This window comes from Salvia miltiorrhiza, chromosome 6 (genome assembly GCF_028751815.1).
Source record: "Salvia miltiorrhiza cultivar Shanhuang (shh) chromosome 6, IMPLAD_Smil_shh, whole genome shotgun sequence".
NCBI lineage: Eukaryota > Viridiplantae > Streptophyta > Magnoliopsida > Lamiales > Lamiaceae > Salvia > Salvia miltiorrhiza.
Genome location: NC_080392.1, coordinates 13896449 through 13911458, shown reverse-complemented (window position 1 = coordinate 13911458; position 15010 = coordinate 13896449). Strand labels below are relative to the sequence as shown.

Genomic DNA, 15010 nt, shown 5'->3' with positions numbered 1-15010 from the left:
ACTCAGAAAACACAAAAAATTTCAGCATCATTATGTCAACCACTAAGAATGCATGGTGTTAATTCATAACCTTCACTTGCTGCAGGTAGAGTAAATTAAGAGATGCCCAAAAGTGTGTTATGAGCGCTCCACTTGTATTAAGTTACTGACGGATCTTACTTTGGCAAGAGTTTAAAGACAGTGCTTTCCGTCGATTGGCACATTGTTTGTGACTAAGATGTCAAAAATGGTGCTTGCTTGTGGAGCCATTCGTACAATGGTGGGTTTGATTCTAGATCTGGCCAACTTTTTTTCCTTACAACTATAATGGTGAAGTGGTGAAGAATCATAGTTCAAGTTCATATTATATATATACATTGTTCAACGTGTAGATAATAAAGTTCATTAAAATGGAAAACAAGACATATGAAATTGAAATAAAATAACACCAGATGATTATTGCAATTTAACCGTATATTAAATAAACTCAACAAATTGTTCAGTATATTCACCCAACTGTGAAAAAACAAGTTCATATTATATATACACAATTTAATATTTTAATTTGAATTTGTATAGATTATGCATACAGATTTGGTTATAAGTTCATTAGAAATATATAATAAGTTCATTCAAATTGTGAAATTTCAATACAGGAAAATATTATGGAGATTGATAAGTTTCAATAAGTTCATTAGAAATATATAATAAGTTAATCCAAATTGTGAAATTCCAATGTAGGGAAATGTTATGGAGATTGATAAGTTTCAATAAGTTGATTAGAAATATATAATAAGTTCATCCAAATTGTGAAATTCCAATGCAGGAAAATGTTATGGAGATTGATAAGTTCATTAGAAATATATAATAAGTTCATCCAAATTGTGAAATTCCAATGTAGGGAAATGTTATGGAGATTGATAAGTTTCAATAAGTTCATTAGAAATATATAATAAGTTCATCCAAATTGTGAAATTCCAATGCAGGGAAATGTTATGGAGATTTATAAGTTCCAATAAGTTCACTAGAAATATATAATAAGTTCATCCAAATTGTGAAATTCCAATGTAGGGAAATGTTATGGAGATTGATAAGTTTCAATAAGTTGATTAGAAATATATAATAAGTTCATCCAAATTGTGAAATTCCAATGCAGGAAAATGTTATGGAGATTGATAAGTTCATTAGAAATATATAATAAGTTCATCCAAATTGTGAAATTCCAATGTAGGGAAATGTTATGGAGATTGATAAGTTTCAATAAGTTCATTAGAAATATATAATAAGTTCATCCAAATTGTGAAATTCCAATGCAGGAAAATGTTATGGAGATTTATAAGTTCCAATAAGTTCACTAGAAATATATAATAAGTTCATCCAAATTGTGAAATTCCAATGTAGGGAAATGTTATGGAGATTGATAAGTTTCAATAAGTTCATTAGAAATATATAATAAGTTCATCCAAATTGTGAAATTTCAATACTTTGTTCGTAACTAAAAATTAAAATTTTGATTAATTTTTACTTGTATTTGTTCAAAATCGGTTCAATATAAGTTCAATGAATTTAAATTAATATAAAAGTGATAAAATTAATACTGATTATAAGAATAGAATCAAAATGTGTACAACACAAATACAAAACTTGTTAAACTAAAATATTTGCGTGAGATGTCGAACAATCTTCCATCATATCTTCCTAAAAAAAAGGGATTTCATTAAGATCTTGTAAGGTAAGTAACGGATATAGTGACAGTATAAATTACAAATGTGACCTTTGCTGGAATTAGTACGCATAATCATACGTTAATTACTGGCCGTTAGATTGTTGAAATTCAATGAATGAGATTGTTTCTCAATTCTCACTATATTTATGCTTCTCAATTGAACCTTTGCCTATAGGCGCGCTCCAGTGAGACCCCCTATTTTTCGTGTAACATGAGTACAATGAATAAGACATATAATACTAATGAATAAAACGTATATCTAATGAACAAGATGTATATACTGATGAAAAATAAAATTTAAAAAATTCGTAATGAATAAGACATATATACTGATGAACAGGGTCGTATATACTGATGAACAATGCAGTATATACTGATGAATAACAAAATTTAAAATATTCTGCTCCCTCCAGGATTCGAACCCTGCAAAAAAAAATCACCCTCCAGATACAATATCAGCCATAGGATTGATAAAATAAACGCAGCAGATCGTGCCCTAGATCTCACTAAAATTAGGGGGTCTCATTGGAGCAGCCCCCTATATATATATATATATATATATATATATATATATATATATATGGTTAACTTCTATGGAGACACAATATTAGATGGAGAATGGAAACGCAATCTGGTTCGTTAGATCAATCTTGATCAAAGGCTGAGATTAGAAGTTAATATAATTAAAATTGGTAAGATTCATATATCCCTAAAATTACTCACTTTCCATTCTCTCTCCCTCATCTCTCTCTCTCTCTCGTCCCCTCTCTCTCCTCTTTCTCTCATCTCCCTCTCTCTCTCTCCTCTCCCTCTCTCTCCCTCTGTAAATTCTGACGCCCCCTTCCTCTTCTCCGGTGAATGTTCAAGGTACGGAGAAGGGTGCGGTGGCCAGAGTTCAGAAGTTCAATACCACAAATTCAAAAGTTCACAGAATTATATGTATAAGTTCAATAAAATTATCTGTAAAATCTGCCGCCCCTTCCTCTTCTCCGGCGAATGTTCAATGTACGGAGAAGGAGGCGGCGACCGGAGTTCAGAATACCAGAAAATCAAAAGTTCATAGAAATATATGTACAAGTTCAATAAAATTATATGTATAAGTTCACAGAATTATATGTACAAGTTCAAAAGTTCTCTGGCTGAACTTGGGCGGCGGCGGTGGCTCTGAACTTGAGGGCGGTCGAAGGCGGCGGTGGTGGTGCGGACGAATCGGGGCGGCGGCGATTGAAGGCGGCGATGGTGGTGTGGAGAACATAGAGAGGACGGAGGGAGGCGGCGGTGGTGGTGTGGAGAACAGAGAGAGGACGGAGGGAGGCGGCGATCGAAGATTCCGATGGCTGAACTTGGGCGGCGGTGGCTCTGAACTTGGGCGGCAGTGGCTGAACTTGAGGGCGGTCGAAGGCGGCAGTGGTGGTGTGGAGAACAGAGAGAGGACGGAGGGAGGCGGCGGTCGAAGGCGGCAGTGGTGGTATGGAGAACAGAGAGATGACAGAGGGAGGCGGCGGTCGAAGATTCCGGTGGCTGAACTTGGGCGCCGGCGGCTGAACTTGAGGGCGGTCGAAGGCGGCGGCGGTGGTGCGGACGAATCGGGCGGTGTGTGAGAGATGGTGAGTTTGCTGGAGAATGGAGAATGGAGACGCACAAGCGTTTGTGAGAGAGGAGAGGGGGGGAGGACAAAGGAAACAGATGCGAGAGAGAGATGAGGGAGAAAAAATGGGAAGTGAGTAATTTTAGGTATCTTACCAATTTTATTATGAGAATTAATTATATTAATTATATTAATTTTTAATCTTAGCCATTGATCAAGATTGATCTAACGAACCAGATTGTGTCTCCATTCTCCATCTAACTTTGTGTTTTCATTGAACTTCTCCCTATATATATATAATATTTATATTTTAAAAAATAAAAAATAAAATTGATGTATAAAGTAAAATAAATAAATAAAATATTTATTTAGATAAAAATGAACAACAACAATAATAATCAAAGCTTTAAAAAGATTGTGGTTCTAAATATAATTCAAACGAAAGTGTTTTTGTTGAAATATTATTATAGAATTTTTATCTATCAAAATCGTGAAGTAAATATATTCGATTCGAATCAAATAGTAGGAAGTTGAATCGAATAGAAGGAATTCTCGAATCGAATATTCGATTTATATTATTTAAAATACATTTGTAAATAAATAAAGCGAATATTCGATTTGATTCGAGTATTCGCGAATCAGTGTACGAATCGAATACGAATAGTAAATAAGATTCGAAAGATATTTGAATACCTATTCGAATATGTAATTATTTTTACGAATATGAATCGAATCGAATCTAATAATATTCGATTCGATTCGTTTACATCCCTAGTTGAACGCGTCATTAGAGACATAGTACACCTCCTTAAAGACTAAAGTTTTTAATTGAAATTTGTCTCACTTTTGTTGAAGAATAATCAACTATATATGCATATATATTGTGTAAGATTTTAATGTTTTCACTTTATATGGAAATCTCTTAGCTTGTCCGTTTCCTTCAACTTAAGCCAGAAAGTCAAAAACAATCCCAAAAATCTCAACTTCTTTTTCCCTTCGATTGCGCATATATTATCATAGAAAATTACAAGATCTCTATCATGTAAAGGAAAAAATCAGTTAATCTTATTTGAGAAGGGTTTGAATTTGATCAACAACCAATAAAACAATTAGTGTCAAGTTATTTCACTTGACGTGATATAAATATATCGAGAGGAAAAAATAAAAAAAATTCAAAACAAAAATATCATATATAACCTCGTTTCATAATATATACTGACCAAACTCTCTCTCTCTCTCTCTCAATGTTGACTGAATGCCATATATTGCCTGGAGCTAGCTAGCTAGATAGTATTTTTTCTTACTATAAAATATACACAACATATTTTCAGTCCTTATGATTTTATTTACACTTATGCAACTCTCATAACCAAATTAAAGCAAGATGTTGGCTTCTTCGTCTTCGTCATTTTTGGCGATTCTACTACTCACTTGTATTATATTTCCTCTAGCTCGAGCTCAACTCAACTCAACCTTTTACTCCCTCACTTGCCCTAATGTCTCCGCCATCGTCACCACCGTAATGCAACAAGCCTTACAGTCCGATCCTAGGATCGGCGCCAGCCTCATTCGCCTTCATTTCCACGACTGCTTCGTTCAAGTTCCGATTTAATTTTTTCTACGTTATTTTTGTCCAACTGGAGGATTAATCGGTCAAACAATTAAACCCTAATTATTATTATTATTATTATTATTATTATTATTTTCCCTTATTGTTTTTAGGGTTGTGATGGCTCGATTTTGTTGGACAACAATAGTAATAGAAGCATCCAGAGTGAGAAGGATGCTGGCCCGAACACGAACTCGACCCGCGGTTTTGACGTGGTGGACAACATCAAGATCGCGGTCGAGAGTTCGTGCCCCGGTGTGGTGTCTTGTGCAGACATTCTAGCCCTTGCCTCAGAATCTGCTGTTTCCTTAGTACTTAATAATTACTCATATTACTCTATTATTATTAGCGAGTATCATTAACTAAATAAATAAATAATCGAGGCCAACGCGCAGGCAGGAGGTCCTTCTTGGAATGTGTTGTTGGGAAGAAGAGATAGTACAAGTGCAAATCAAGCAGCAGCCAATACCTCAATTCCAGCACCATTTGAAGACTTGAGCAATCTCACTGCTAAGTTTAATGCTGTGGGTCTTAATGTTACTGACCTAGTAGCATTATCAGGTACGTACATTTTTGTATGTTGTATATTTTTGCAGTTTTAGCCCACGTTTGGTTGAGTGTATTTAGAGGTTGGAAAGAGAATAAGTAATTGAATTCATTATTTGTTGTTTGATTTGGGTAATTGAGATAATCATTATCCTTACTTGAGGCTAACCCTACCACCCAATTTATTACCCCTCAAAATAGAGGAGAAACAAAAGAAAGAGAGTACCTTACTAATGATTCATTTCCATTATTAAACCAAACACTCAATAAAAGTAATGATTATTGTTACCATTCCACTCCTTTATTTGATTCTATTCCCTTTGCATTTCTCTATTTGAACCAAACGAGCACTTATAATTTTATAAAGTTTAGTACACACCAGGTGCTCAAACGTTCGGGCGAGTGCAGTGCCGGGTGTTGAGCAACCGGTTGTACAACTCGAGCGGCAGCGGCAACCCTGACCCGACGTTGAACACCACCGACCTATGTAACAACCCGATAATTTAGATTTATTTTATAAGTTTAATTAATAGTATTTTCTTGTATAGCTTATATTTTTTTTAAATAATTACATGGTACATATAGATATGCACCATTAATTTTATCTAGACTATTATTATTATTATTATTATTATTATTATTATTATTATTATTATTATTATTATTATTATTATTATTATTATTATTATTTTGTTTCCTATTAGAACTAGAACTCTTTAAAAAAAAACTAGTATAAATAGAGGTACAATTATTAGGTTATGGGAGACATTCACACAATTCTATACGCAGTCAAATATTTTCCTATTGATTCCTCGGTTTCGAATTTTTTTAAGGCTTAAGCTATCCACTTCTTTCTTTTCAAGTAAATTATTTCTAAGGTATGTCTCTAATTGGTTGAATCTATTTTTACATCATATTTTTATCCGAATTTGTTTTCCTACTGAAATCGTGGTTTTCGAAATTTGGTGATGGTTTCTAGTGAATAATTCAACTAACCAGATTCCTAAAGTCAACAAACTAGTTGGATTCAATTTATGGAAATTGATTACATCATCCTATTTTTAGTTTAAGGGAATTGTGTTGCTAGAGGTTAATTTTTTTTATAAAATTAGAATTAGTTCGACTGCAAAAATTTATCATAGTTAAATTGATGTTGAATAATATATATTTGATAATAGAAGACATGGTGATCAGTAGTGAGATTTATTAATTGGTGTCCATTTATTTTCGATGGGTTTATATATATAAGGGTTTAAATGAAGCTTCAATTTATATTAATTATAAATTCAAGTGCTTAGCACCGCAGATCTTATAATTTTAGACTTTATAGTTATGCTAAACCTTTTCCTTTCGATTTTTTTTAATGAAGCTGCATCTTCGAGTTAACTGCTTTTGAATTAAATATATTATTATTAAGTGAGTATTAATGATTTCAAAAATATCGTCTTAAAAACAATGATGTAATACTTATCTAAATTTTCTTTTATTAAAGAACTTATATGTGCTTGCTTTAGATTTTAATTAGAGTAATAAATCATGATAAATGCCCCATTAGTCTTTCGATGTCTATACTGTTATATAAATTTATATACACGATTAATTTGTTATAGTGATTATGTAGGATTTTAGTTTAAGTTTTTGAAGCATTTAAATTTATGTGATTAGGTGCGGCGCATTTAAGTTTCCCTTTTCGGATATAAGCTTCGACTTTAAGGTGAGGGATTTTACGCTTATTCATATGGTTATATATGTTTTTATTATCGCGTTTGATTACTTGTTTACGTGCATCTTATGACTATATTGTTATGTGTGATCATGGGACCTAAGCCATTGATTTATTGTTATGTGTGATCATGGGACCTAAGCCATTGATCTATGTTATGTGTGATCATGGGACCTAAGCCATTGATCGATCATGGGACCTAAGCCATTGATTTATGTTATGTGCGATCATGGGACCTAAGCCATTGATCTATGTTATGTGCGATCATGGGACCTAAGCCATTGATCTATGTATGTGTTTGGTCATGGGACTTAAGCCATCGACTCAAACTATGATTATGCTTGTCAAGGGGCTCCGGTCTCTTGGCGTATGTTTGCAAGTATGATAATGTGATTTGATTATATATATGTGACGTATGTGGATATTTGTTATGTTCCTCACTGAGTATATTTTCAATATGCTCACCCCTTATCGTTTCAGTTTTGCAGTTTCAGAGTCGAAGTGGCCATGGAAGTGGAGAATGACTAGGGATAAGGATTTCTTTTACATTGGACATTTTAGTTGAACTTATTAAGTTTTATTTTATTTTCATGTTACTACTTTAGTTTTGACAAGTTGATTTTAAATTGGTTTAAACTTTTATAATTCAAGAAATTTTATTTTTTTATATATTAGTTTTTCAAAGATTTTATATTGAAAAGTTTATGAAAATTGGGGTGTTACATAGTGGTATCAGAGCGGGTCTACGTTCCTGTAGACTCGTGCCTTAAAAAAAATGTTTTGCTTTCAAAAAGGTTTAAGTAAGCTTAAAAGGTTAGATAAGCCTAGTCATTCGAAACTCATGTGCTGCATCGACTCCAAGGTATGTGTTTTAATTGTTCAAGTATATGAAGATATGATGTTTTACATGACATAATTTATGATGCTTTTATGTTCTAGTGCTATTATGTTTAGCTCCGTTAGAAATAGTTATATTGTGGAATTGTTAGATGGCACGGACACGTCAAACTCCCACTAGAGCTCAAGTTACCCTACAAGCACGAATTGAAAAATTGCGCGAAGAATATGAAAGATTAAGTGAACGTTGTGAATTCTTGCGTGGACAATGCGAGAGATACGAAAGGATTAGGAGGCTGCAATCGGCGTACGACTGCTATACATGGAGTAGCGACTACGGGTTCGTGGAACACGTGCAAAGGATGAGCAACCTCTTTCACGAATTGAACGAACTAGAAGTCTTTATAGGGGATTTTTATGCGACCAAGCATCTCATGACCAAAGTGCCTGCACCGCTACGACTCATTGCCCAAGAAGCGTACGATATGGTTACGTCGTTAGAATCTTATGATTCATTTGTTCGAAATTTACTTGATCGTTGGTGTTTTTGGGCCGATGGACTTAAAAGAAAAGATGAGATAATTAGTGAGGAAGATCCCGAAGAGGAACCCCAAAGCAACAAGGAAGAGGGACCACAAAGGAAGAAGACAAGGAGGGATGAGAGCGATGGTGATGGGGATAGCGACGAATGATGAAGTTACCTCACCATAGAACTAATTTATATGGCTCAAGGATCGTGACTAGAAATTTCGAGGACGAAATTATATTAAGTGGGGTAGGTTGTAACAACCCGATAATTTAGATTTATTTTATAAGTTTAATTAATAGTATTTTCTTGTATAGCTTATATTTTTTTTAAATAATTACATGGTACATATAGATATGCACCATTAATTTTATCTAGACTATTATTATTATTATTATTATTATTATTATTATTATTATTATTATTATTATTATTATTATTATTATTATTATTATTATTATTATTATTATTATTATTATTATTTTGTTTCCTATTAGAACTAGAACTCTTTAAAAAAAAACTAGTATAAATAGAGGTACAATTATTAGGTTAAGGGAGACATTCACACAATTCTATACGCAGTCAAATATTTTCCTATTGATTCCTCGGTTTCGAATTTTTTTAAGGCTTAAGCTATCCACTTCTTTCTTTTCAAGTAAATTATTTCTAAGGTATGTCTCTAATTGGTTGAATCTATTTTTACATCATATTTTTATCCGAATTTGTTTTCCTACTGAAATCGTGGTTTTCGAAATTTGGTGATGGTTTCTAGTGAATAATTCAACTAACCAGATTCCTAAAGTCAACAAACTAGTTGGATTCAATTTATGGAAATTGATTACATCATCCTATTTTTAGTTTAAGGGAATTGTGTTGCTAGAGGTTAATTTATTTTATAAAATTAGAATTAGTTCGACTGCAAAAATTTATCATAGTTAAATTGATGTTGAATAATATATATTTGATAATAGAAGACATGGTGATCAGTAGTGAGATTTATTAATTGGTGTCCATTTATTTTCGATGGGTTTATATATATAAGGGTTTAAATGAAGCTTCAATTTATATTAATTATAAATTCAAGTGCTTAGCACCGCAGATCTTATAATTTTAGACTTTATAGTTATGCTAAACCTTTTCCTTTCGATTTTTTTTAATGAAGCTGCATCTTCGAGTTAACTGCTTTTGAATTAAATATATTATTATTAAGTGAGTATTAATGATTTCAAAAATATCGTCTTAAAAACAATGATGTAATACTTATCTAAATTTTCTTTTATTAAAGAACTTATATGTGCTTGCTTTAGATTTTAATTAGAGTAATAAATCATGATAAATGCCCCATTAGTCTTTCGATGTCTATACTGTTATATAAATTTATATACACGATTAATTTGTTATAGTGATTATGTAGGATTTTAGTTTAAGTTTTTGAAGCATTTAAATTTATGTGATTAGGTGCGGCGCATTTAAGTTTCCCTTTTCGGATATAAGCTTCGACTTTAAGGTGAGGGATTTTACGCTTATTCATATGGTTATATATGTTTTTATTATCGCGTTTGATTACTTGTTTACGTGCATCTTATGACTATATTGTTATGTGTGATCATGGGACCTAAGCCATTGATTTATTGTTATGTGTGATCATGGGACCTAAGCCATTGATCTATGTTATGTGTGATCATGGGACCTAAGCCATTGATCGATCATGGGACCTAAGCCATTGATTTATGTTATGTGCGATCATGGGACCTAAGCCATTGATCTATGTTATGTGCGATCATGGGACCTAAGCCATTGATCTATGTATGTGTTTGGTCATGGGACTTAAGCCATCGACTCAAACTATGATTATGCTTGTCAAGGGGCTCCGGTCTCTTGGCGTATGTTTGCAAGTATGATAATGTGATTTGATTATATATATGTGACGTATGTGGATATTTGTTATGTTCCTCACTGAGTATATTTTCAATATGCTCACCCCTTATCGTTTCAGTTTTGCAGTTTCAGAGTCGAAGTGGCCATGGAAGTGGAGAATGACTAGGGATAAGGATTTCTTTTACATTGGACATTTTAGTTGAACTTATTAAGTTTTATTTTATTTTCATGTTACTACTTTAGTTTTGACAAGTTGATTTTAAATTGGTTTAAACTTTTATAATTCAAGAAATTTTATTTTTTTATATATTAGTTTTTCAAAGATTTTATATTGAAAAGTTTATGAAAATTGGGGTGTTACAACCTAGCTGCCCTCCGCCGAATCTGCCCGCAAAATGGCACGGGATTCGCTGTGGCGAACCTCGATCCGACAACGCCGGACACCTTCGATGCCAATTATTTCTCGAACTTGCAGGTGAACAGGGGGCTGCTTCAGTCGGATCAAGAGCTGTTCTCCGCCGCGCCCACGGCTCCGATTGTCCGCCTGTTTAGCGCCAATCAGAGTGCATTCTTTCAGAGATTTGCGGAATCGATGATCAAGATGGGGAATATTAGTCCTTTGACCGGCTTCAATAATGGAGAGATTAGAGCTAATTGCCGTAGGGTTAATGGGAGCTAATCGTGTTTCATCAACTAGTCTACTGTCTACGTATTAATCCATAAATATGTATACTGATCAATTACGAGATCTAACATTTGATTTTGTTATAAGAATTAGTGATCGATGCATGCGCTTGCTCCTCTCTTCATGATTGGATTTCTTATTTGTTGTTTTCAAGGTTTGGAAATAATGATTGGATTGCTTTTTTTTTTTTTTATTGTATGCGTTACGTAATTTTGCTTGAAACTATGCAAAACTATTTATGTGATATTCATTGAAACTATTGAAACATAAGAGAGGAGTTAAAAACAAGCATACACACTTTTTTTGTGTAAACATACTGCTTTGAACAATCACAATAGGGTCAAGTCCATATAATTAACACCAAAACCAAAAGGCTTTATGAGCAAAGGATCGCGATTATAACAAGCTAAATATCCACACTCAAAATAGGTAGAGTGAGAAGGGCCTCATTAAAACTTTATAAGAAAATTCTACGTACACTAAGACAAAACAAGTAAAGAAAAAGAGTACTTAGCCGTAGGAAGGTAAGACCTCCCCGTTGAGTAAAAAAATCCTAGTGCCGACACCTAGCCATTCAAAAGGAAATTAAACTACCTATCATATATGCCTGCTCCTAATGAATACAGGTATGTACAACATCCAAGTGGATAGCTATGCATCAGAAATATGCATGCCTTGATGACAACTATGCACAAAATCAACAAAGCGCCTCAAACACCCCAAGATACATAAAGAAGGGTGGGGATGTCAATCCAGTTCGAAACACTAACCCATCAATTCGAGATGATTAGGGTTGAAAATTTTCAACTCGATAAAAATTACAATCCGACTAGCCCGTAACCGAATAGCCCAGCACCCAATAAGGTTAACCTGACTAACCCGATGGGCTAGCCCGAAACCCGAATACTTAACATAAAATATTTAGATATAAAAATTAAACCATTGTTACTTATTTAATATATATATATTTAAAAAATAAAAAATAAAACACCCAAGGGTGAGGGGTTAGGTAGACCCCCAACCAGTAAATAAATCAAATCAACTAGTATCTCATATATGACGCTGCCCAAAATGTTGTATCTTTATTATGTAAATCGATGTTGAAATTTTACTTATTTATGCGTGTATTTATTTAACACAAATATAATATTGTCAAGAGAAATATATTAGTTAATTTTTTTAAAAATAAAATTTTGAGCTCGACTAACCCGATGGGCAAAAATATGCATTCATATGATTTAGAAGTAAAACAACCAAGCACAGAGAAGATCCCCTAAAAGGCAGCTGATAGGCCCTTGACAGCGTTGATAGGCCCTCGACAGCACTGTTGGACTTAGGGCACTGCTGCTCAGAGTTGATAAAGCCCAATCCCAAGAAGACCACTTTACTCAGAGAAGCCCAAGGTTCTTTTGATATTCAACCTTGCTCGGCCTCAACGATATTGCCATCGATAGTTTCATACCCACTTCTTGGAGATGACCTTATCTCGAAAGAGTCCAACAAGCGAAATTAGGCCAGACTGAAGTCCGGATCAAGATGGAATTAAATAGATCAACATGAAGACACAAGATAATTATGAAGAATTATAGTCCTATTCTCGGTCTCAATAGAGTCCTTTTTCCATTGTAATTCATAGGAATTTCACCTATGATGAGTTCAGAAATAATTCTAATAATTGGAAATAGATAAAAGCAATAAACGACACCAAATATACGTGGTTCGATCACAAAATAATCTACGTCCACGGAGTTGCTCGAGATTTCACTATGTTTCGTGTGGAATTACATATTACATTGTTCAAGAATGAGGAAAAAAGGTCCCTTAAGCTAATGAGGAAAACTCTATTTATAAGCATCTAAGTAAACTTTGGCCCATTTGACCCTTAAGGCCCATTAACCCATATAACTAAGCCTAGGTCATTATTACAGAGCTGAGCCATCGAGGTTAATACAGAGTTGGTGTAGAGCTGAGCTTGGCCAAGGCGAGAGCCTTGAGTGGTCAGAGCTGGTGTGTATCATAGCTGGAAAGTAGGGTCGAGCAATGCCAAGTCAGCCCTATCAAGTTCAGAGTTGCACCAAATACTTAAAATAAACATATTAACAGTATTAATAAATACAATTCTGCCACAATGATATATTGTAGAAAATCTCCCACAGTTGGATATAATTTTACAAGTAGGATAATCTAGTAGTCGTACTCAAGTTATTTGAGAAAATTAGACATAAATTCGACACTTGAGTTAAATGATTTCAAAAGGAAGAAATTCATAACAATAGTGATGTGTATTGGTGATGTTCATACTTGTGATGATTGTGACAGAGCTGAGATAAATATGATCACAAAGTAAGATAATCCAAATTGTGTTTCAAATCTTAGCACATATGCAGAAGGTGTGCAGCTTCGTTTATTAGTCAATTCATGTTTCGAATGTAAGCACATATGCAGAAGTTGTGCAGTTTCCAAGGCAAAACTATAATTTCATAAATCCTAGCAAAGATCATATAAATCATGTTTTTTCTCAAGTGATAAAGTATAATATTTCCCGAATCTCAATCATGTTCACGTGCTTTGATAAGATCATGTAGGATAAACTTCAACACTGCGAAGTACCTGAGTCACCACTAGTTAGTGGGTTACCTTTTTATGTTATGGTGTTTATCATTTTTGTTCAACCTTAAGCTTGCTCACCCTGTACTACAAGAATTTTTAAACACAAGTGTTAGTAAAATATGAGAGCCCGTTTAGACAGGGCTGTAAACCAAGGATGTAAAAAATGTATAGCCCCTACCTTCCGTGAGTGACATTACTGCCCTAGGTCTATGTCCCACCCAGTAAATCATATAATGCCACATAACTCCTTTCTCAGCATATTATTTGATCAAGAAGTCATACACGTGAGCAAGAAAATTAATTTATCACATAGCAAGTTCGTTCCAATGCCCTAATTATAGCGGCCTCACTCACAATACCCATAACACTTCAACAACCAATATGGTTAAAGTGATACATAATTAACTAAAGAATTATACAAACATGCACCACTTGTCTAAATGGTAGACATTATAGAGCTAACAGGTAGGCATTTACCAAACCCAGACACATAATTTACTAGAATAATTTTCACCCCACTTAACACAAGATTGAAAATCCAATAAATAATAATTTAGTACAATAAACTTGTTTAGTTAGGAAAGATAACCCCATAATCAAGAGATCAATTTAAAAACTGACGAATTAAATGTTATATCCTTTCAACATGTCCCACATTTCTATTTCTTCAACTTTTCTAAAGAAACTATCAGTAGCATATTCATCAATAATAAATCCCAATCCATCAAGAAGCCCCTCAAGATAGATATATCCTCCATTTCGAGGTTCAACCGATTTAGGTACTAGAGCGATTGGTTTCCCTGATTTCTTAGATCCACATTTTCCATCAAAATCTCATTAAACTGTAGCTATAATGTATCACATGTTGAAGTAAAGCACAAGAAGGGAACACTTCTTCAGATAAATTAGGCATAAATAGAACAATTTGGCAAATATGGTATCTCGAGAAATCAAATAACATAACCAAGATCAAGACATCCGACTATCAATATCGTATGTGTCACTAAACAAATATTTTTAAGAAATAGTGCAATAATCACGAATGAATCTTAGCTTAGCTTCCTTCTTTGCAAGATGAACTTTATATTTTAATAAAGGGAGGGAGCAAGATATATTCCAAAGGGAGGGAGTAATTCATGTTCCAAAGGGAGAGAGTAATTAATATTTCAAAGGGAGGGAGTAACTCATGTTTCAAAGGGAAGGAGTAAGTCATATTTCAAAGAGGGAGGGAACAAATCATATCTCAAAGAGGAAAATTTCACGTAGCAATTTAGCTGCTCAACAAGAAATTCATCGTATAATA

At 33.7% G+C, this 15010-nt stretch overlaps 1 protein-coding gene across 1 annotated transcript; it reads left to right on the top strand.

Annotated features, from left to right (window-relative positions):
• The first annotated feature begins 4550 nt into the window (after positions 1-4550).
• Positions 4551-11319, top strand: LOC130988791 (peroxidase 15-like). The gene is made up of 5 exons (XM_057912752.1): positions 4551-4893; positions 5016-5213; positions 5298-5463; positions 5831-5935; positions 10781-11319. Exons 1-5 carry the CDS (start codon positions 4678-4680, stop codon positions 11089-11091), a joined length of 996 nt encoding a protein of 331 aa, XP_057768735.1. The 5' UTR covers positions 4551-4677; the 3' UTR covers positions 11092-11319.
• The last annotated feature ends 3691 nt before the right edge of the window (positions 11320-15010 follow it).